Source organism: Scyliorhinus canicula, chromosome 21, assembly GCF_902713615.1.
Source record: "Scyliorhinus canicula chromosome 21, sScyCan1.1, whole genome shotgun sequence".
NCBI lineage: Eukaryota > Metazoa > Chordata > Chondrichthyes > Carcharhiniformes > Scyliorhinidae > Scyliorhinus > Scyliorhinus canicula.
The window spans coordinates 35,906,391-35,929,264 of NC_052166.1; the positions used below are offsets into that span (position 1 = coordinate 35,906,391).

Consider the following 22,874-nt stretch of genomic DNA (forward strand, 5'->3'; position numbering starts at 1 on the left):
GCAGGGAGAGGGGCTCCCGCAAGCGCCAGGAAGGAACCCCCCCGACAGGCCGGACGGCGGAGGAGGAGCGGGCGGCAACGGCGGAGGAGGAGCGGGCGGCAACGGCGGAGGAGCGGGCGACAACGGAGGAGCGGCGGGCGGCAGCGGCGGGCGGCAGCGGCGGGCGGCAGCGGAGGAGAAGCGGAGGAGAAGCGGAGGAGGAGCGGGCGGCAGCTGAGGAGGAGCGGGCGGCGGCGGAAGGCGGAGGCGAGGAGCGACGGCGACAGGGAGGCCCAGCAGCGGCAGGTCCAACCCCTCTCTCCCCCCCCCCCCCCCCCCCCCCACGCGGGCCGGGAACGGTGCGGTAGCGGCGGGCCCTCTTCCCCCCCCCAAACCAGCAGCGGGACACCACCTTCCCCCCCCCAATCAGCAGCGGGGACACCAACTCCCCCCCCCCCCCCCCCAACCAGCAGCGAGGACACCAACTCCCCCCCCCCCCCCCAACCAGCAGCGAGGACGCCAACCCCCCCCCCCCCCCCCCCCCAACCAGCAGCGAGGACACCAACCCCCCCCCCCCCCCCCCCCAAACCAGCAGCGGGGACACAAACCCCCCCCCCCCCAACCAGCAGCCCCACTCGCCCCTCCCCCTCCCCCCAACTGCAGTGACCACCACGTGGCAAGGACAAAGGGGGACTCTCTCTCTCTCTCCTGGGCGAGTGGAGAGAGAAAACAAAAGAAAAAAGAGACTTATATTTCTGTTCTTTTTTTAAAATAAAAACCCAAAAGAAAACTGGTAAAGAGAAAAGGGGTGAAATAAAGGGGTAAAGGAAAGAAGGGGGGAATAAATTTTTCATTTTTAAAAAAAAATATATACATATATTTTTATATATATATAAATAAAATTAAAATAGGGTGCGGAAAAGGGGGAAAAGAAGAACAAGGAGAGAAGAAACGATGAAGGGGAAGGGGGAGAAAAAAATGCCAGAAGGGACCCAAGAGAAAGGGGGCACCGGAGGTGGACGGGGCAAAGGGCAAACCAGCTTGGGCGAACGAGTCAACACGCGAAGCAGCGGGAAGAATGTATCGCCGCATCCAAAAGGGCTGGACGGGCGGGCAACCTCTCCCCTGGGGTTAGAGGGGGGCGTGAATTGGAAGGAAGCCATTGCAGAGGTGGTGAGGGAGCAGCTGCAGGCAATCAAGGCAGAGTTAAAAGCAGACACAGAGGCCGCAGCACAGGCAGCAATGACCAGGGCCATGTCAGGGGTGCAGCAGGCTCTGACCAGAATGGAGGAGAAAGTGGATGCCCAAGGGAAGATACTGGAAGCCCACGGGGCAACCATTAAAGAGCTGGAGAAGGCAGCGACTGACGTGAGCGACCGGGTCATGTCCCTGGAGAGGGAAATGGCGAAACTGAGTGCAACACAGGGGAGCCTGAAGGGCAGGGTAGACGACCAGGAGATCAACTCGAGAAGGCAAAACATTAAGATAGTGGGCCTGCCAGAGGGGATAGAGGGTAGAAATCCCACAACATTCGTGGCTGCGATGCTGGGCTCCTTGGTGGGGCGGGAAACTTTTCCCACCCCACCGGAAATGGACAGAGCTCATCGGTCACTGCGCCCGAAGCCCAAGGAAGGGGAAAAACCGAGAGCAGTTATAGCCAGACTGCACCGGTACCGGGATAGGGAGACAATCCTGCGCTGGGCCAAGGAGAATAGAGCCTGCAATTGGGACGGGCACGCCATCAGAATCTACGAGGATTTTGGAGCGGACATAGCTAAGAGACGGGCGGAGTTCAACAGAGCGAAAGCAGCTCTCTATAAGAACAAAGTACGTTTTGGTATGCTGTACCCAGCAAAACTCTGGGTCACATACCAACACAAGGAATATTTCTTTACAGCCCCTGCCGAGGCGAATAGATTCGTTGAGGAGCACGGGCTGGAAAAACGCCATGGGAAGTAGGGACGAGGGGCCCATGGCAAGGAGATACGTCATGCCGACGGGGGGGTGGGGAGGGGCGAGGCAAAGCCAGCCCCCTCCCCCCTGGCAGGAGCACCCAGGAAAAACAACCCAATGCCCAAGGGCCCGCTCCAGGTGGGAGGCCAGGCCCCGGCACGAGGGAACGGGAGTACTGGAGAGGGGAGAGGGGAAGGGGGACAGCAACCTCCGAGCGGGGAGCCACCGTGCTAGCAGGAAAGCTAGCGAAGGGGGCGCGCAACAGAGCAGGGCCGCAGCGCACCCCCAACAGGGGGGAAGGCGCCAGGCAGGGGAGGGGGGGGATCACCCATCAAAGGTGGGAGAGCAAATGGGGACAGGAATGGGGGAGAGAGGGGCAATGGAGGGGTACACAGGGGTATCCCCGAAAGGGATAGAGCGGGGGGGGGGGGCACTCGGGGGGCGAGAGACCAGGGAGGGGAAATGCAGGGACGAAGGGACAAAAGAGGCCAGAAAGGGAATAGGGCCACAAAGTGCCACAGACAAGGGCTCGAAACAGGGAACTGCTGCAAACACCCACCCAGTACGGTCTGTGGGTGAAGGGGCCCCCCGGAGTGCAGGGGGCTACCCGCGTGGCGGACACACAGTGGACGGCCATGGCGGGTGTCCCCGGGACAAGGGGGAACCCCGGAGCGCAGGGACCCGACCGCATGGGGAGAGCAGTGATAGTGGACATCCTGGACGGCCCCCTAACAAAGGGAAACCCCAGAGGGCAGGGGCGCGTCCACCGGACAAATATGGTTAACCCCACAGGAGCAAGGGGGCAGAAGCCCCCCACCAGAATAGTCACCTGGAACGTAAGGGGACTTAATGGCCCAGTGAAGAGATCTAGAGTCCTCACCCACCTTAGAAACATGAGGGCCGACATAGTCTTCCTCCAAGAGACGCACTTGAGGGAGCAGGACCAACTGCGGGTAAGAAAGGGCTGGGTGGGACAAACCTATCATTCCTGTTATGGGGCAAGGGCCAGGGGGGTGGCGATCCTGATTGGCAAGAGGACAATGTTTAGGGCGACAAAGACGGTTACGGACCCAGGGGGACGGTATGTCATGGTCAGCGGGGCCCTGGATGGGGCGCCGGTAGTCCTAGTTAACGTGTATGCGCCCAACTGGGACGACACGAGCTTCATCCAAAAGACCATGGCAGAAATCCCGGACATAGCGACGCACCGACTAATCATGGGGGGGGACTTCAACTGTGTACAGGACCCAACGACGGACAGATCAAACCCCAGAACGGGGAAAACCTCAAACATGGCAAGGGAACTCAGTCACTATATGGAGCAGATGGGAGCAGTAGACCCCTGGAGATTCGCCCACCCGGGGGAGAAAGAATTCTCTTTCTTCTCCCCAGTACACAACGTGTACACCAGAATTGACTTCTTTGTGGTGGGGAAAACGGTGCTTCCAGAGATAGACAAGGTGGAATACTCCGCAATTGTGATATCAGACCACGCCCCACACTACATGGATGTGCGGCTAGAGACGGGAAGGGCCCAGCGCCCCAAATGGAGGTTGGACGGTGCCTTACTAGCTGACAAGGCCTTCAGCGAAAGGATAGCGCGGGCCATAGCGGAGTACACTGAGATCAACCAAAACGGGGAGGTCTCACCCTCCACGTTCTGGGAAGCGCTTAAGGCCGTACTAAGAGGGGAAATCATAGCCTACAAAGCGCAAAGAGATAGGGAGGAAAGGGTGGCTAGGCAGAAGCTGGTCGACTCCATACTGGAGGTAGACCATAAATACTCCGAGGCCCCGACCGTAGAACTCCTGGCGGAGAGGAAAGAATTACAAAGGAACTTTGACCTGCTCTCCACCAGGAAAGCAGTACACCAACTCCGCCAGGCACGCGGGGCCCTATACGAACACGGAGACAAAGCCAGCCGCCTGTTGGCCCACCAGCTGAGAAAGCAGGCAGCCAGCAGAGAAATTGCGCAAATCAGAGATACCAGAGGCACGTTGGAAACAGAACCAGAGAGGATTAACAAAACCTTCAAGGCCTTCTACCAAGAGCTGTACACCTCAGAGCCCCCAACGGGGAAGGCTGGGATGAACCGGTTTCTTGACGGACTGGACATACCAGTTGTGGGAGAGGGCAGAAAACGGGATCTGGAAGCACCACTAGCACTGGGAGAGATCATGGACAGCATTAGCTCCATGCAGGCGGGGAAGGCGCCGGGACCGGACGGATTCCCGGCGGACTTCTACAAAAAATTTGCGACAGCGCTGGCCCCGCACCTGCGGGAGATGTTCACAGACTCGCTAGCTAGGGGCACATTGCCACCCACGTTAGCACAGGCCTCAATCTCGCTGATACCTAAGAAAGACAAAGACCCAACGGAATGTGGGTCATACAGACCCATATCTCTGCTGAATGCAGACGCCAAAATACTGGCCAAAATCCTAGCCAAGAGGCTAGAAGACTGTGTACCTGAGGTGGTCACAGAGGACCAGACGGGCTTTGTCAAAGGTAGACAGCTTACCGCGAACATCAGGCGCCTGCTGAACGTGATAATGACCCCCTCCGGGGAGAGAACACAAGAGGTGATCGTCTCCCTGGACGCAGAAAAGGCCTTCGACAGAGTCGAGTGGAAATACCTCATAGAGGTACTGGAGCGGTTCGGGCTTGGAACAGGGTTCACCGCTTGGGTAAAGCTCCTGTACAACGCACCCATGGCGAGTGTACAGACCAACAATACCAACTCCCAATACTTCCAGCTGCACAGGGGCACCAGACAAGGATGCCCACTGTCCCCGCTGCTGTTCGCACTAGCAATTGAACCGCTAGCAATCGCGCTCAGGGCAGCAAAAAATTGGAGGGGGATCCGAAGGGGAGGTAGAGAGCACAGAGTCTCACTCTATGCGGATGATCTGCTCCTCTATATCTCGGACCCACAAAGCAGCATGGACGGAATCATCGCGCTCCTGAAAGAGTTTGGAGCCTTCTCGGGCTACAAACTCAACATGAGCAAAAGTGAGATCTTCCCAGTACACCCGCAAGGGGGGGGGGGGGCAGCACTAAAGGGGCTGCCGTTCAATCAAGCCCGACATAAATTCCGCTACCTGGGGATCCAAATAGCCCATGACTGGAAAGGGATCCACAAATGGAACCTCACCAGCCTGACGGAGGAAGTTAAAAAGGACCTGCAAAGATGGAACACACTCCCGCTCTCCCTCGCGGGGAGAGTTCAGACGATCAAAATGAACGTACTGCCCAGGTTCCTCTTCCTGTTTAGATCCATTCCGATCTACATCCCCAAGGCCTTTTTCAAAGCGCTGGACAAACTCATCATGGCGTTCGTATGGGGGGGTAAAAATGCTAGGATCCCAAAGAAGGTCTTACAAAAAACAAAAACCAGGGGAGGGCTAGCCCTCCCGAATCTACAATTCTACCACTGGGCAGCAACAGCCGAGCGAGTAAGGGGATGGATCCAGGAGCCAGAGGCTGAGTGGGTGCGTGCGGAGGAGGCCTCCTGCATGGGAACCTCCCTCCGGGCCCTCGCCACGGCAGCACTCCCATCCCCACCCAAAAAACACTCCAGCAGCCCAGTGGTGACAGCCACCCTCCAATCCTGGAACCAACTGCGGCAGCAACTTGGCCTGACCAAAATGTCGAACAGGGCTCCCATCTGCAACAACCATAGGTTCACACCAGCACTGACTGACGCCACCTTCAAAAGGTGGAGGCAGGACGGGGGGACACTGACAGTCAGGGACCTATACACGGACGACAGGATCGCAACACTGGACGAACTGACAGAGAAGTTTCAGCTAGCTGGGGGGAACGAGCTACGGTACCTGCAGCTCAAAAACTTCCTACGAAAGGAGACAAGGACGTACCCACAACCGCCACGACAGACACTACTGGAAGACCTACTGGACGCAAGTATCCTAGAGAAAGGGAACTGTAGTGACATGTATGACCGACTGGTAGATAGGGACGACACCGTACTGGACGCAACAAGAAGGAAATGGGAGGACGACCTGGGGATGGAGATAGGGTGGGGACTCTGGAGCGAAGCACTGCATAGGGTCAACTCCACCTCCACGTGCGCAAGGCTCAGCCTGACGCAACTAAAAGTGGTACATAGAGCCCACTTAACAAGAACCCGTATGAGTAGGTTCTTCCCGGAGGTGGAAGACAGATGTGAACGGTGCCAAAGAGGCCCGGCCAACCACGCCCACATGTTCTGGTCTTGCCCCAGACTCGTGGAGTACTGGACAGCCTTCTTCGAGGTTATGTCCAAAGTGGTGGGAGTGAGGGTGGAGCCATGCCCGATAGTGGCGGTCTTCGGGGTTTCAGAACAGCCAGATCTATTCCTGGGGAGGAGGGCGGACGTCCTTGCCTTTGCCTCCCTGATCGCCCGCCGTAGAATCCTGTTTGGCTGGCGGTCAGCAGCACCGCCCAGAGCTGCGGATTGGCTGTCCGACCTCTCGGAATCTCTCCAAATGGAGAAAATCAAATTTGCCATCCGAGGGTCGGACGACGGCTTCCACAGAACGTGGGAGCCATTCATGCAACTGTTCCGGGACCTATTTGTGGCCAATGTACAAGAGGAAGAATAGTCGGGGGAAGGTAGCGGGAGGGGCTACAGGTTCGGTACGGGGGTTCGATGGCTAGCTAAGGCCCAAAACCAAACTAAATAAACATGTTGGGGGGGGGGGGGGGGGGGGGCGGGCACAGTTACTACTACGAAGATGCTTACCTGTAAATATGTATGTTAATTTTTGCGTGTTTGTTTGTTGTTTTTTTTCTCCTAACAATTTGTAATTTGTTCAATATAAAATATGAAAACTGAATAAAAACATTTATAAAAAAAAAAGTTAGAGACACCCCCAATTTTTTTAATCTTTTGAGCGAAGTGAATAATCACAAGTAAAACATAGAGGATGGCCAAATTTGTACGTTCTCTCTGAAACCCAGATGTAATCAAGCAAAATAACCAGCAAATACAGTGTCCGAGCAACCAATATTATTCAACCCTTTCTGCTGCAGTCAAGTGAACATTTGAACTAGGAGCATGAGTAGACCCCTTGGGCCCTCGAGTCTGCTCCACTATTCAATAAGACCATGGCTGATCTGGTTCAACCTCAACTCGTCATTCCTGCTAACCCTTGATAACTTTGGACTTCCTCGCTAATCAAGAATCTAGCTACTCCTGCCTTAAACATAGCCACAGACTCTGCCTCTGCTGATTGAGGAAGGGAGTTCAAAGGATCACAACCCTTTCAGGAAAAAATCTTCTCCTCATCTGCCTTAAACGGGTGTGATTTTTCAGGCCCGGTCGAAGGGCTCACAAATCCAGTTATTGACACTAAATCTCATCAGAGGGCCATAATGGGATTTGCACCTGAACATAGAACATAGAACAGTACAGCACAGAACAGGCCCTTCGGCCCTCAATGTTGTGCCGAACAATGATCACCCTACTTAAACCTACTTAAAGAGATCTTAGTTTGTAACTTTCCTGTCCATCAATGACATGATCAGGTTCACACCCCGATTTCTATTAATTTGAATCAATTTTAATACAATCAAACGACCTTACGCCGTACCTTCCAGCCCCGTATGACGTTCCCTCCCTTCCAGCGCAATTCACTACTAGCTTTCGAAATCAAAAAACAGCCATGATAACCAAGTCAGGGACGCAGAGGTGCCTGGAGGCCCCGGGGTTGAGTGCTGAGGCTGGGCAGTGCCCCATGGCACTGAGAGGGGGGAAACCCCGAGGAGGATTCCCCCTGTGTTTGGTGGTGGTGGGAGGGGGAGAAGAGGAACACGCATGTAGAAACAGGGAGGGTGGAGAGAGTGAGGGGTGTGTTGCCCGATACTTCTATAGTGGGGAAGGGGGGGTTGCTTCAAAGCGCGTGGGTGTCCTCCATGGCCATGGTGGTGGGTGCTGGAGGGGCGGGGGGGGGGGGGGGGGAGTTCAGTGTTCTCGCTGATCAGAGCATCCTTTAAAGATGTGTAGACTGGCTTGACAGATCTATGAGGCCCTGCCCCGCCAGAGTGACCGAACTAAACACGCCCAAATATTTATTTATGTCAGAAGATCTGGACAGAAAAGCAGATGGTGTTTCTGGAGGAAAACACACTAGTTTTCATTCAAAACCCGACACTTCTCCATTCTTTTAGAAAATTCCACCCCTTATTTTTAAACCTTGTTTAAGATTCTCCCACGAGGTGAAAAAATCCTTCCCATATCACTCTGTCAAGACTCAGGATATTATATGTTTCAGTCCACAGGTGACATATCTAAGGTCGCAACAGGATTGATCATAGAATTTACAGTGCAGAAGGACGCCATTCGGCCTATCGAGTCTGCACCGGCTCTTGGAAAGAGCACCCTACCCAAGGTCAACACCTCCCCCTATCCCAATAACCCAGTAACCCCACCCAATACCAAGGGCAATTTTGGACACTAAGGGCAATTTATCATGGCCAATCCACCTAACCTGCACATCTTTGGACTGTGGGAGGAAACCGGAGAACCCGGAGGAAAACCACGCACACACGGGGAGGATGTGCAGACTCCGCACAGACAGTGACCCAAGCCGGAATCGAACCTGGGACCCTGGAGCTGTGAAACCATTGTGCTATCCACAATGCTACCGTGCTGTCATGGACAGGGGGACCATGGAGCCACATGGTCTCACAGAGCATTTGTGCTTCAAGCGTCAGTATTCACCCTTGGAGCCTTCAGTGTCTTTCTTCATTGGCTATTTCTACAATTCTTTTTTGAAGGTGTTAATTAATAACTTCTTTTCATGAAAAGAATCATTCCACAAATCTACCATCTAGAGAAAAACAAAAATCTGCAGCCTTGGTTTAGATTGGTCACCCCCTAACAAAATCTTTACTTTTATAAACTGCTCATATTTTCATATTTTGTCTTCTCATAGATGTAATCATGGGATGGGGTATTGCGAAAGTGTTTGCCATTTTTCATTGTAAATTTACAGTAATTTTCATTGGTTACATGAACAAAAACTGAATCATTTGTTCATTCAATGCATCATTGACGAACATTATAGAAAACATTGGTTGGAACTGGAAAACAAATAAGCTTAGATACAGAGTCAGGAACAATGAGAGCCATGTTCAATTATTTCAGAGTTTCGGCTTGAGCTACAATTTGCAATCTGGGCGAAAATCACGCTGGAAGTTGTGCTGGCTTCCTAAAATATACTAATCGTTCAAGTCTGTGTTTAAATTAATTTGCATAATAACAAACAATTCAAACATACCGTCAAATCTACCAGGAATCAGTGAATTGGGTACTACAATAGACAGTAATTAATTATATTTATTTCCTTTGCACGCAAAAATTGCTACATTCAAGAGTGGTGACCTGGTGCAGATTTCGTAATTACAGCTGGAAATAGGTTCAACTCAATAAATATGCTTTGTTAATAAATGTCTAGTCTGCCGAGCATAACTATATATGATTGAAAATTAATTACAAACTCTACTGAACCAGTTACTAGTTCCATTGGTGGCCCGAGCCAGTTATTTAGTTAAGAAACAAAAGTACCTATCAGCACCTGAAAAAGTTGACCTTCATTTTAAGCGCCTCCTCAAACTGCTGCAAATGGCAGAAACGTACCATGCTCATCATACGAGGACAAGGACAGATTTGCCGGCAGGACAGGCATTCAGCACAGAGATTTTAAAACAATTTTCAAGATTATTGAAACTGGAGTTACGCTTTACGTAACTTGCAAGCAAACTTCCACGTTCTTTTGGATGTATTCGGGCGCATTACACTGGTTTTAACAGATGTTCTCGGCCATTGTTTGGAATTCACATCAAAAATGGAAAAGCAAAGGATATAGGGCGGAATTCTCTGGTCGTTGCAGCATGGTGGCACAGTGGTAGCTCCGGGGGCAGCACGGTAGCACAGTGGTAGCACTGTGGCTTCAGCACCAGGGTCCCAGGTTTGATTCCCCGCTGGGTCACTGTCTGTGGGGACACGTTCTCCCCGTATCTGTGTGGGTTTCCTCCAGGTGCTCCGTTTCCTCCCACAGTCCCAAGACATGCAGGTTAGATGGGTTGGCCATGCTAAATTGCCCTTAGTGTCCAAAAAGTTTGGAGGGGTATTGGGTTACGGCGATAGGGTGGAAGTGAGGGCTTAAGTGGGTCGGTGCAGACTCCAGGTGCTGAATGGCCTCCCTCTGCACTGTATATTCCATGCTCTATGTTGCGATTCAATTCTCCTAGGGACAGTGCACGCCCACCAACAAGTTTTGTGGCGGTGTGGCGTGGTTACAATGGGAAATCCCATTAACAATCAGCGGGAAGACAGAGTCCCGCTGGCGGAGAACTGCTCCTGGCCAAGAAGCACCGTAGAATCCTGCCCATAGTTCAGCAGCTGGAGTACCTGTTCTAACATGTCTAACTTTAATAAAAACAAACATTTTACCAACCCCACTGTCGATAGATTATACACCCATGCCATTGATCTCACTGAGTTGCCAAGTTATTGTATGGAATATAATGTCCTCCCCATGGCGCGTCCATCGAATTCTATTCACTGCTTCCATTAATTTGAATCCAAACATTTTCCTGCATTTTTCACAGTCAAATCAAAGGCTATTTAGAAAGAAGTAGGAAAACTGTTTAAATAAAAATAGAAAATTATGGAAATATAAAGCAGCATCTCTGGCGAGAGAAAAACGTTTCCACAGCTAGTATTTTGGGTCTGTGGCTTTTCAACAGAACTGTGAAAAGTTAGAAATGCAATAGATTTTGATCAAGTCAAAGGGGAGAGAGTGAGAAGAATAACAAAAGGTTAGGCTTGCGATAGGATAGTGGGCCAAATGGCTGAAATGACAAATGGTCTCTTGGTCCAAGCTCAAAGGAAGTGACAATGGGACAAGTGAAGAAACTAAAAGATTTGTCTCAAGGAGGTGTGAAGGCAGGGTAATTGTCATCTAAACGCAAAGCACTGGAAAAATGGCGTTGCAATACCAGATCTGGCGCGATTCTCTGCCCCCCCCACGCCGGGTGGGAGAATAGCGGGAGGGCCTCCCGACATTTTTCACGCCCTCCCGCTATTCTCCCCCCCCCCCCACGCCTGAACCACGCCACAAATCGCCGCTCGCAGTTTTTTACGGCAAGCGCCGATTCTCCGAGGCCGATGGGCCGAGCGGCCGGGCCTTCACGCCCGTTTCAACACGGCAGCAAACACACCTGCTTGCTGCCATCGTGCAACGGGCGCCAGATGCCCGATTGGCACGGGAGCATCATGACTGTGCTCGGGAGGGGACAGGCCCGCGATCGGTGCCCACCGATCGTCGGGCCAGCGTCCGAAAACAGACGCACTCTTTCCCCTCCGCCGCCCGGCAAGATCAAGCCGCCACGTCTTGCCGGGCGGCTGAGGAGAAAGACGCCAACTGCGCATGCGCGGGTTGGCGTTGTCCAACCTGCGCATGCGCGGCTGACGTCATCGGCCACGTCAGCCGCCGTGACGCTTGACGTGCGGCCTTGACGACCGTCGTCAAGGCTGCGCCGCTGTGACGCACGGGGCCACGCTCCTAGCCCCCCTCGGGGGGGAGAATCGGCCCCGGAAGTGGCCGTGAAGGCTGCCGTGGGTCACGGCCTGTCCCACGGCAGCCTTTACAATTCTCCGCATTTGCGGAGAATCTCGCCCTTGAGGGCAAATCTGGTGTCCTGTACAAATTAGGCTTTATCCTCTTGAGTCTAAATTGACAGCCTCTTTTTAAGGCACCTTTTAAGAGTATTCACAGCTGAACTAGTGGCTTGATGGACGACTGTGATACTTTATAACAGTGACTGATTAGTTGTTGCGCCAACTCACATTATTTCTTGGTGAATCTGCTACCACAGGATCCTCCGCTGCCAGGGCTATGCTGCTCATCGCTATCACCAGCAGGATACACATCTCAAAATACCGTAGATTGACAATGTAGTGGCACGCCCTGCGAATACTAAAAAGAAAAGTCATGAATGCACCATTATGCAAGCATTCAGCGTAGCAAGAAATGGCAGTGTCGACGGGTAGATTATTAAACAGCTACTGTAATATCTTTTGGCACTTCACACTGGTATCAACCATCTTTCTGCACACAACTTAAGTTGTCATTTCCTTCTCTCCTTTGTGTCAATATTTCATGCTCTGATGTGAATTCATAGAAATTGCACCGTGTTACAGTTTGATTCGTCAACCATTTTTCCTTTGGAGTTCATTCAGAGAGTCCATTTTAAAACAAGTCCGGTTTCACACGAAACACCAAAGAGATGATTAGGAGCCACCCACCCTCCAGCAAAACTGCAACCCAAATGGAATCACAATGGACCATTAAAGCCTTTCTTTGTACCCTTCAATCTAATTAAACCACTTAGGAATTATTGACATAGTAGAATATGCATCTAGCTTCATAGACGAGGGTGTACGTCTCTCTTGTAATGCTGATCATGAAACCAATGAGACACTATCGCTTGCTCAACCTCTGAGTGGAACAGGCTGTCAGCTTGGGGTAGGGGCTGGGTCATGGTGAACACTGACTCACTGAATTCTTTTAAGCAAGAGCTAGACCTGTATTTTGCTGGGAAGCAGATCACCTCATATAGAAGGTATCCACTGTACAAATAATCAGAGTGCCCACTAGGACTAGTTTTGATTGCCACTCCAGATTCCGTTCTTCCAGCAGTCTTCGGTTTTCATCTGTGATTAATACATGGATTATAGATGGGGTGCAGTACCTATATATGTTGCAGTGGACTTTCCTGATTGCCTTGAATTTTTTTGAGTGCCCTGCCATAATATCTTTTATAATAGCTTCCAACATTCTGCCTATCACAACTGTTAGGCTAACTGGCCTTTCGTGCTTTCTCCCTCCCACTTTGAATAAAGGAGTTACAGTTGCCAGTGACAATACCGTACTATGTCACCACCTTCCCTAGTGGCACTCTAATGGCACCCCCCTGAACTAGGGAATTTTGGAAAATTAAAACCAACGGATCAACCATTTCACCAGCCATTTCTTTTGAGACCCTAGGCTAATGTCCATCAGGATCCAGGGATACGTCAGCCCGCAGCTCCAATCATTAACTAAGAACCACTTCCCTGCTGATTGTAATTTTCCAGATTCCTCCCTACCTTCCATTTCCTGATTTACAGCTATTTCTGGGATGTTACTTGTATCCTCTACAGCGAAGACAGCCACAAAATACCTGTTCAAATGAGCCGCCTTCTCCTTATATGTTTCCCCTGGTTTCCTCAGTTTCCAGAACAGTTCATTGGGTGGAGAACTGCAGCAAATACTCTGGTGATCTTTCCCTTCTCAAATGTTAAGAATGCTGAGAGCACATGCAGCATTGCTGTCATCAATCCAACTGCTATTAACTGACTTAGCGCAGAGAAGCAATGTTCTAGGAGCATGGTGTTCATAATTGTTCAACAAGCCAGATGAGCTACTCAAACTAATTTTTTTTTGCATAAATTCAAGGCAAACGCTCCAAAATTGCAGGTTTGTTCTGGTTAAAGAAAAGCTACTTGCAACCCAGCCAACTAGAACACTCGATGCCGCTGGCACCTTTATATAGCAGGAATGAGGTAATTTATGAGGGTAATGTAATAACATAGACAATTCTTGTCCAACCTAAATGCAAGATGTCCTCCATGTTTTACACAATACTGGACTTAAACAAGACAGATGCTCAATAATTATAGGCAGCTACATATATTTTAAACTGAAAATTTGGGAAGCTTTGTAAGAGTAACGACCACTTTTTGCCATATAAAATGTTTTAGGTCTTCTTTAATGTTGATCAATGTTGCAAAACAATTGGTCAAATGGTACACCAGCAGGAGGATTTTTCCAGCTTTCAACACGATAAAGAGAACTGTTCTGTCCATATCCACATTTTCTTTTAACAAAGAATTCAATAAAGAATTTTGAAAATATAAAATGTTCACGGAGTAACAAATCATACAGCATTTTGAGATAACTAGATGCAGATGAAGTAAGTGGTAAATGTATGAAGAAAAATCACAGATTTTGCTTTGGTTCTTTATCCAAACTTGCAACATACAACTTATTGCCAACTGACATTAATGATGAACTATTGACATAAATATTATGATTTGGAAATGTTGAAACAGATCCTAAGTGAAAGTCAGACATATTCCAAATTTAAATAGGAATGGTCTTCAGGAAACTACAGCCTTCAAATGACACTCTCGGCTACCAAAGCTGAATACAGTCTCATCTTTCAATCTCTGCTATTTTATCAATTAGCCCATTTTTTTTTTAAACTGGGGACATTCTCTGCTGGACAGGCAGAGGTGTTTTGCCTGAATTGGTCCAGCAGTGTCCAAACTGTTACCTTTGAGCCATTTCCAGTCCTTGAACCATCACGGTCCTCCATGAAACCATTGGCCGGAAATTTCCAGCTCTTCCCGCCGAAGTCAATGAACGTTTGAATGGCTCGCTGCATCCACCAGGGGATGGGGGGGGGGGGGGGGGGGGGGGGGGGGATCCATCTCAGTGGTCGGTACAATTCCGGCCTCAAACTACGATTTCTTTTCTTTTAAATTTTAAGTACCCAATTCATTTCTTTCCAATTAAGGGGCAATTTAGCTTGGCCAATCCACCTACGCTGCACATCTGTTGGTTGTGGGGGTTAAACCAATGCAGACACGGGGAGAATGTGCAAACTCCACATAGACAGTGATCCTGAGCTGGGATTGAACCACTGTGCCACCGTGCCACCCCAAACTAAGATCTGTTTGTGTTTATTGTTCTTACTCATTGGGGGTTTATACAAGATGAGTCTTAGCGTTTTTGTCTCATTGGAAAATAGTTCTATTGGGTCACCCAAATTAGTTAGTATCTATAAATTAATGGAAATGCAGACGTAGGCTTCATATGTAGCAGCCACAAAGAAATAAAACTATCCTCGTATAAATTCAAAATAGCATTTGCAAGGTTACTTCCCAGCAAAGATTACTTGCTCTCCCTCAGTAGGAATAACCTCTTTCTTATGAGTGAAACGCAAGTATTATTCCACAATGAATATAGAACACCTGTTAGATCGAAATGCCTCTGAAATCCAATTGTAAGTTTTGCAATGGTATCAAAGGAGAATAGAAAAATCTTCAGAAAAACTCTTTTGCCATTATCTGCCTTCAAATTTTGGATCCTAAATGTGTAGCCTGTATATTTAATGATACATTTTCAGTTAAATGTTAGTTTCTATCTTGAACTTCTAGCCGCTACAAACAGTTACCATTTTTAACAATGGTATTTTTTGGTAAGCCATCCACTCTGAACCCTGCTCCTATGTGGGAGAAACGTAGCTGGTTTTCTTTTGGACGCCCACTTGGGGACTCAGCCATAGCCTGGTTACGAATAGAATTATAGCTTGATAGATAGAAGTGTTGTACCGGGGTTCACGATACATGTGTCCCTTATGCCTGAAGCGCACTGGTTTCCTACTAATATATTGTACAGGACTTTGCATGTGTCAGACACAAATACCCTAGCATAAAAGGACTGACTCTGTTGTAATAATTTTAAACAAGATGTTTTATAATTCTCAAAGGTGGCTTAATTGCATAGATTAATCAGCAAATTAGATTGAGTTTACATTATATTTGAAACATTGGAAAATAGTTCCGTGCCCACCTACTGAATTTAGCTAGCTTATCAATCTTCAAGTATTTACAGATGACAGTGAGCGATGCAGAGTGGGTGATGAGAACATGACAAAGTATCTAGAGAACAGCACGGGAAGAAAGGAGTATAAAGATCAGTAGGCGAAAGAACCTGTCAGTTTGAACCAATGGAAGAAGATCAGAGTGAAGGTTACGGGTGAAGACATGATGAAAGTGGGTAGTTTCAAGTACCAGGGGCTATTGAAAAAAGAGTAGAGGAAGCCTTAAGGCCAGATGGGAAGATAGGGTGGTGAGAGGTTTCAATGCAACAGGATTGGAGAATGAATACCGACAGGAGGAGATAGAGAAGGAAGTACAACCAGAATTGTGATGACTCACATGTTATGGGACAAGCCGAAAGAAGAAGAAATAATCTGCATGTGTATTCAGCATTTTATTGTGCTTGAAAAAGCACGGAACATCATTTGAGAGGTAACACTAAATTAAGAATCCAAAAACTACAAGCTCCAATCCCACCATGGGAGTTTGACAATATGAATTCAGTAAAAATTATAATCCAGAAATAAAAGGTTGGCATCTGTATTGATGACCTTAGTGTAAAAAACAGAAGATGCTGGAAAAACTCAGCAGGTCTGGCAGCATCTGTGAAACGAGAAACAGAGTTATCAGTTTGAGTTCATATGATTCATCTTCAGCTCTGAAATGTGAATTCTGTTTTTGTCTCCACAGACGCTGTAAGACGTGCAGCATTTTTCTAGCATTTTCTGTTTTCATTTCAGATTTCCAGAATCTGCAGTATTTTGGGCGGGATTCTCTCCCCCCTCCCCCCCCCTCCCAGCCGGGTGGGACAATCGCGAATCGCGAATCGCGCCACGCCGCCTCAACCCCCGCACGCGATTCTCCCACCACCCCGAAACCAGCGAACTGCGCCGGGTCGCTCAGAGAATCGGCGCAAACGGCGAGCGGCGATTCACCGGCGCGGATGGGCCGAGGGGTCAGCAAAAAAAATGACAGTCCCGCCGGCGCCATTCTAACCTGCTGTCGGGCTAGCAGGGCCTGGGGCTTCAAGGGCCGGGAGCGGCCTGTAAGGGGTGGGGGTGGGGGGTTCCAACCCCGGGGAGGCCTTCCAGAGTGGTCTGGTACGCGATCGGGACCCACCGATCGGCGTGCCGGCCTCTCTGTCGGCAGATCTCCTTTCTTCCGCCAGTGAGCCTGGATCCATGTGCCATTTTTGTGTGGGGGGGGGGCCTGGGGGAGGACATCTACCGTGCATGCGCTAGTTGCCGCCGGCCCAACTGCGCATGCGCGGGACCCAAGGCGGCGCGTCTTTTACGCGGCGCCAGGTCTCTGATGCCACTCCGAGGCCCCGCCCCCGTAAATCCCGCGACGCCCCTGCTAGCCCCATGGAGGGGGGAGAATAGGGGTCTGGGAACAGACACCAATGCCGGAGTAAAACACTCCGGTTTTTACTCAGGCGTCGGCACTTACACTCCCATTGGGAGAATCCCACCCTATACTTTTATCATGGTGACTCTAAAGTTGTATGATTGATGTAAAAGCCAGACTAGTTCATGCATGTCCTTAGCCAACCATCTTTTTTCCACCTGGTCTCAGTGTGACTCCGGACATGCAGTAATATGGTTGTCTCCTAACTGCCAAAGTAGCTTAGCAGGCAATCTGTATGCATTAAAACTGCTACCAGCAGTGCAAGAAGGCAGCAACTAGTGTTGGACGATAAATGCCAGCCTTACTGGTGACGCTCACGCACCGGGAATGAATCAAAAATAATACTAACAGGGCCGCATGTGGCGCAGTGGTTAGCACTGGGACTGCAGCGTTGAGGACCCGGGTTCGAATCCCGGCCCTGGGTCACTGTCCGTGTGGAGTTTGCACATTCACCCCATGTCTGCGTGGGTTTCATCCCCTCAACCCAAAGATGTGCAGGTTAGGTGGATTGGCCGTGCTAAATTGCCCTTGAACTGGAAAAAAAAAATTGGGTACTCTAAATTTTAAAATAATAATAAAACTAAGAGGCATTAGGATTTTGAAAATATCAAACACTTATGGATGGGGATTGGATGAGGTACATTCAGTGGCATGTGAAACCCTTCCCCTATATCACATCAGTGCACAATGATTAGATTATTGTGGAAACTTGATGCTGATAATTTGATATGTTTGCAATCTGACAAAGGCCATCTGAGGACTGTATAAGACACATCAAGTCCCCACTGCACACTCAACCCATCCTCGGGTTAGCGCTAAATTCAGCTATCTACAGCGATACATAATATTCTGTCTTCTGAAAAATTATGAAGAACAACTCTCGTGAGTATAATTCACTTAAAATAGAGTGTATCTCGGTCTGCATTTCACTGACAGCATAAAAGTAGCCCACAAAACAGCAGGCTGCACCACATTCCCACAAACGTATAATTCCCTGAACTAGATCCTGGTTACCTAATGGGAGGTGTTTTCCATTGTGGAAACTAAGTGATAGGAAGGAAACTCAACTTGCGGGACGGTGGGGCAGATTAGTCCGCGCAGTTTTTCTGCTTTTCAGATGATTAATTATGCACCAGTGTAGCCACCTGGGTTGGCCACTTCCCGACTTTAAAATGGAGATCCGCTAAGAATGCAGGGAGAAATGGCCAAACGCAGGAAAACAAGCAGGTGCAAAATCTCCTGTATATTAGAACTTGCAGAAACCCAGACAGCACTGAAACTGACGACCATCTACATATTGATGAGCGATCCCCGGGAACAATTGAAACAGTTAAGATAATCGAGGCGAAGCCAAACTCCTCGGCGCCAGCGGGAGCCAAAACGAAGGAAGGCCAACGGACACTTAAGAACCGCCCAGCGATCAGGGAACAGCCCCAGTATTGGGGAAATTGATCCAAGTGATCAGAACTCAGTCCAATCACTTGGAACGAGGTACAGGGTCTGCCCAAAGGGGCACAAAGCCCCTGGGGACTATAAAGTAGAGTCCCCAAGTTCAATTCATCCTTCTTGGCAGCTCTCAAGGAACTCGACCGTGACTCTCAACTCGGAGAGACTTGCCTAGCAGCTGCACCAACCAAGTAAGTGTCCAGTCAACGCACGCTACGAGATAGGCGCTCCTAACCATTAGTCCATACAAGCTGGAAGCCTGCAGACTCAGGATCGAACAAGAGGCCAATTGTTCCCCTGACCTAGTGGGTCCCTTTTCCAAAGCCAAGTATTGGCCTGTTAGTGTTAGTGTTAGAAATAGTCTAGTGAGTAGTATTTTATGCATGAGTAGCGATTGACTGTGTATATAATAAATGTTTTGATTTGAACCTTACTAACTGGTGTATTGAGTTATTGATCAGCACTTGAACTTGAACCTCGTGGTGGTATCATAAAGATACCTGGCGACTCTAGAGCAAGGTGATTAAACAGAGCAAATTAAGTGTAAAGCACACTTAGCAACATTTAGCAACACCAGCGAGGAGCTTGGTGAATTCTGTGGCGGGCTGAACAGAGTTTCTTCCACCCCGCTGTTGCCTAATAAAGATCCTGCAACTATAATGGCCCCCACACACATATCACCTCACTCTGGTCAGGCATATTCTTTCATTCTGCTTCTCCATGTTGGCTAAAAGAACAGCCCAGCCCCCCCATGGTTCAGCAAGGCCTCCCTTGGATTTTCTTCCAGGCCAATCAGGAAAGGTGGGATATTCTCTTTCCTGGGAGGTCCTCCCATTTGACAACCCCAGACTGGGAGGAGGTCACCAGCGAGGCCAGCACTCAAAAGTAAAACCATCCTGTGAATGATCTGAATGCACTCCACCAGGGTAAGTGAAATTTTGGCGCACTTCAATGAGACTCTGAGGCTTTCATGAGGGCATCAGGCAGTCTAAGGGTTAGAGTCCACAGGGAGATCACAGACTACCAGCAGATGGGACATCAGCACTGAATATCTGCCAGTCACTTTAAGATCACCATCTCACTTAAGATTCCGCACAAGCGGCACCTCAATTCCTTACTGAGCAGGGCTCAGCAGAGACAACATGCTTCTGAAGTGCTCCTCTATCCATAGTGCTGACAGTCAATCCGCTTGACCTATAATGTTGGAGCCTACCTAGTCAATCAGTAATGATCTTTTCTCTCTATTCCAGCTACCAGGAAGAAAAGGCAGATGAAGTCTACCAACCAGCACCTCAGCCCCAGCTCCAAGGTCGTTGGTGTTTAGTAGGATGAGGGGGGATGTTATTGAACCTTACAGTATAGCGAGGCCTGGATAGAGTGGATGTGGAGAGGATGTTTCCAGTGGTAGAAAAAACTAGAACCGGAGGGTACAACCTCAGACGATCCTTTAAAACAGAGATGAGGAGGAATTTCTTCAGCCAGTGGGTGGTGAAACTGGAACATAGAACATAGAACAGTACAGCACAGAACAGGCCCTTCGGCCCTCGATGTTGTGCCGAGCAATGATCACCCTACTCAAACCTACGTATCCACCCTATACCCATAACCCAACAACCCCCCCTTTAACCTTACTTTTTAGGACACTACGGGCAATTTAGCATGGCCAATCAACCTAGCCCGCACATCTTTGGACTGTGGGAGGAAACCGGAGCACCCGGAGGAAACCCACGCACACACGGGGAGGACGTGCAGACTCCGCACAGACAGTGACCCAGCCGGGAATCGAACCTGGGACCCTGGAGCTGTGAAGCATTTGTGCTAACCACCATGCTACCGTGCTGCCCTTGGAACAAATGGCAAAGGAACCCTTTGCCGCAGAAAGCTGTGGCGGCCATGACAGCACTGTAGCGCAGTGGTTAGCACTGCTGCCTCACGGCGCCGAGGTCCCAGGTTTGATCCCGGCCCTGGGTCACTGTCCGTGTGGAGTTTGCTCATTTGCCCCGTGTATGCATGGGTTACACCCCCATAACCCAAAGGTGCGCAGGGATTGGCCATGCTAAAAGTGCCTCTTAATTGGAAAAAATTAATTGGGTACTCTAAATTTATTACCAAATAAAAAGAAAGCTGTGGAGGCCAAATCGCTGAGTGCCTTTAATACTCCTTTAATTGATGCTTCTGCTACTTTACCTCTCAGCATATATTTCAAACCCTTGCCCATCCAGAAGTGCATCTATTAGCTTTGTGAAGCTCTTTATGCTGCCTACTTCAGCCTTGCTCTCACAACTCCAATAAACTAGAGGTGATGAGTCCCCCGACACTTAATGTTTTACATTTAACGTAGATTTCTTGATAGTCTTAAGAGTTTTAAAAATGAAATGCCTTTTATATAATGCTCTAATTTGAATTCTGTTGTATAGGTTGAACTCTTGATAAGGGACGATTATTCACTTGGTATCAGTTAGCCAATGGTAAGTTTCAACTCCAAATCAGTTGCTCCCGTCAATTAGCAGAAAGTAATTGTGTACTGAATACAGGCAGTGCATTTTGTTTCCTAGATATCATTGCAGATGTATAATTTGCCTGCTTGTTTGCAGAAATATTTATTCTTACCATATCTCTCCTGGCATGGGCATGCATAATGATTAAATTATCCACGGGTGCATGTGGATAACATTAGTCTTTTAGTAAAACAAAGTTAGTATTAAGGGAATTAGATTTGTATTGGTAAACACTAGAAATAAGGTATAGTTATAAGTGGGGTTAACTTAGTGTCTGTACCTGCAAGGGTAAAATCTATAGTTAGATTCATGCTGGACAAAGGTGTTTGTATGTGTTGGGGGGGGAGGGGCAGTAGTTAAGTTCCAGCTGTGCTTCTATTGTGCCTAGAGAGGGCTACGGTGTAAAGAATAAATAAGACAGCAGATTTATATAGGCGCTGTTTCATAACTGGGGTCTTGTAAGGTAGAAAATCTTTCAAGGTTTAGCTTTAGCTGAATTTGTGGACTGTTAGAGACAAGATCTCAGGGAGGGAATATCTCTCAACTCAGTCAGAAGAAAGACTGGGCGGGATAGGAGCTGTAAAGAGGCAGGATCCTACAGTACAAGATACAGTCTGAATAATTGGGACTGAAGGACTGTTTAAGACGTCTGAAGTTAAGTAAACAAGGACGAAAGTATTGTTCAGAAAAAAAATCAAGGAAGAGTAAACAAAGTGTTTTGAGTTAAAGAAACAATCGCAGGAACTAGATTTCAGACTTCAGAGGTAGATGAAACATTTGATGTAATTTTAATACAATCTGGGAATTGAGAGCTGAAGTAATTGTGAGCAGTTTGGACAGCAGCCAAAATCAAGAAATTCTAAAGGGGTTAGTTTGAAATCCTGGACTGCGTTCTCTGTTAAAAGGGAAGCGGAAACTTTGTTTGAAAGTGTAATTTGTAAAACCTGGACTGGATTTCAGAATGTAAACCAAGGGAAAGCATTATTATGAGAAAATATTTTAAAGTGTGGTTATGGGAGTGGAATTTGGAAACTCTCACATGACCATCATTTGGGGGGATTCTTGGGAAACGTCCACAACATTTACTTGCAGTTCAGAGTGTATTTGTCCACAGTCATCTTGTGTGCTTAAAATGACTTTTTGTGTCAATAAGACTATTGTAACTTAAGATGTACATTGTGATCTGTGTTAGTCTTTAAATCTGTGGGCATTGTTAAGATAAGGGGGAAATAAAGGAGCATTGTATCATCATCCAACTTTTATGTTTAATAAATGTGTTTTCTTGTTGTTAAACCTAATGGGTGATCCTGTGATTCTGTTCCTCCATGTTTTATTTTTTTTAAATTAAAGCCTTTTGAGCCAAGGTTCTATTCTGGAATCTTCCCATCTAGTTCTAACATCAACTGGGATTGTAACAAATCAGACAAAAGGTGTATCCGGGGTTTAATTATATGCCTCAAAAGCGCCCTTCATCTAAATGTTCTCTTCATTATTGATGTAGACAAGCTAAAATTCAAAATGTTATTTTGAGGCAAATTATTGTTGCAGATTGAGGTAACATAAAACAAGTTCATATTCTGCAAGATAAGTGAGGAAATTAAATGTTCAGAGAACAACAAAAATCATAAAGAAGTGGTTAAGGGACTGTCGTTGACGTGACGCGGTGCTAATACTTGTTGACTGCCCTGGTCATTGGCTGAAGTTACAGCAGTGGTACTTACGGGTTTGTAGGGCTGAAAATAAACATGGAACTGTATGGCGGTATCTGTCTCGTCCCATTCTGGATCAAATCATCAGCATCCATGTCCTTCTTTTCTTCCATTTTTGTCATACATTCCAGATCTACACCTACACTATTGACTGAAAAAAAACAG

At 48.4% G+C, this 22,874-nt stretch overlaps 1 protein-coding gene across 13 annotated transcripts in view; it reads right to left on the reverse strand.

Moving 5' to 3' along the window:
• Positions 1-22,874, reverse strand: part of cacna1ba (calcium channel, voltage-dependent, N type, alpha 1B subunit, a) — a 739,085-nt gene that overhangs the window by 140,889 nt on the left and 575,322 nt on the right. For all 13 annotated transcript variants that reach the window (XM_038781850.1, XM_038781861.1, XM_038781863.1 and 10 more), the window contains 2 exons: positions 22,722-22,860; positions 11,789-11,918 (listed from right to left, as the gene is read on the reverse strand). In XM_038781850.1, coding sequence (XP_038637778.1) covers positions 11,789-11,918; positions 22,722-22,860 — 269 coding nt within the window. The remainder of the gene's footprint in view (positions 1-11,788; positions 11,919-22,721; positions 22,861-22,874) is intronic.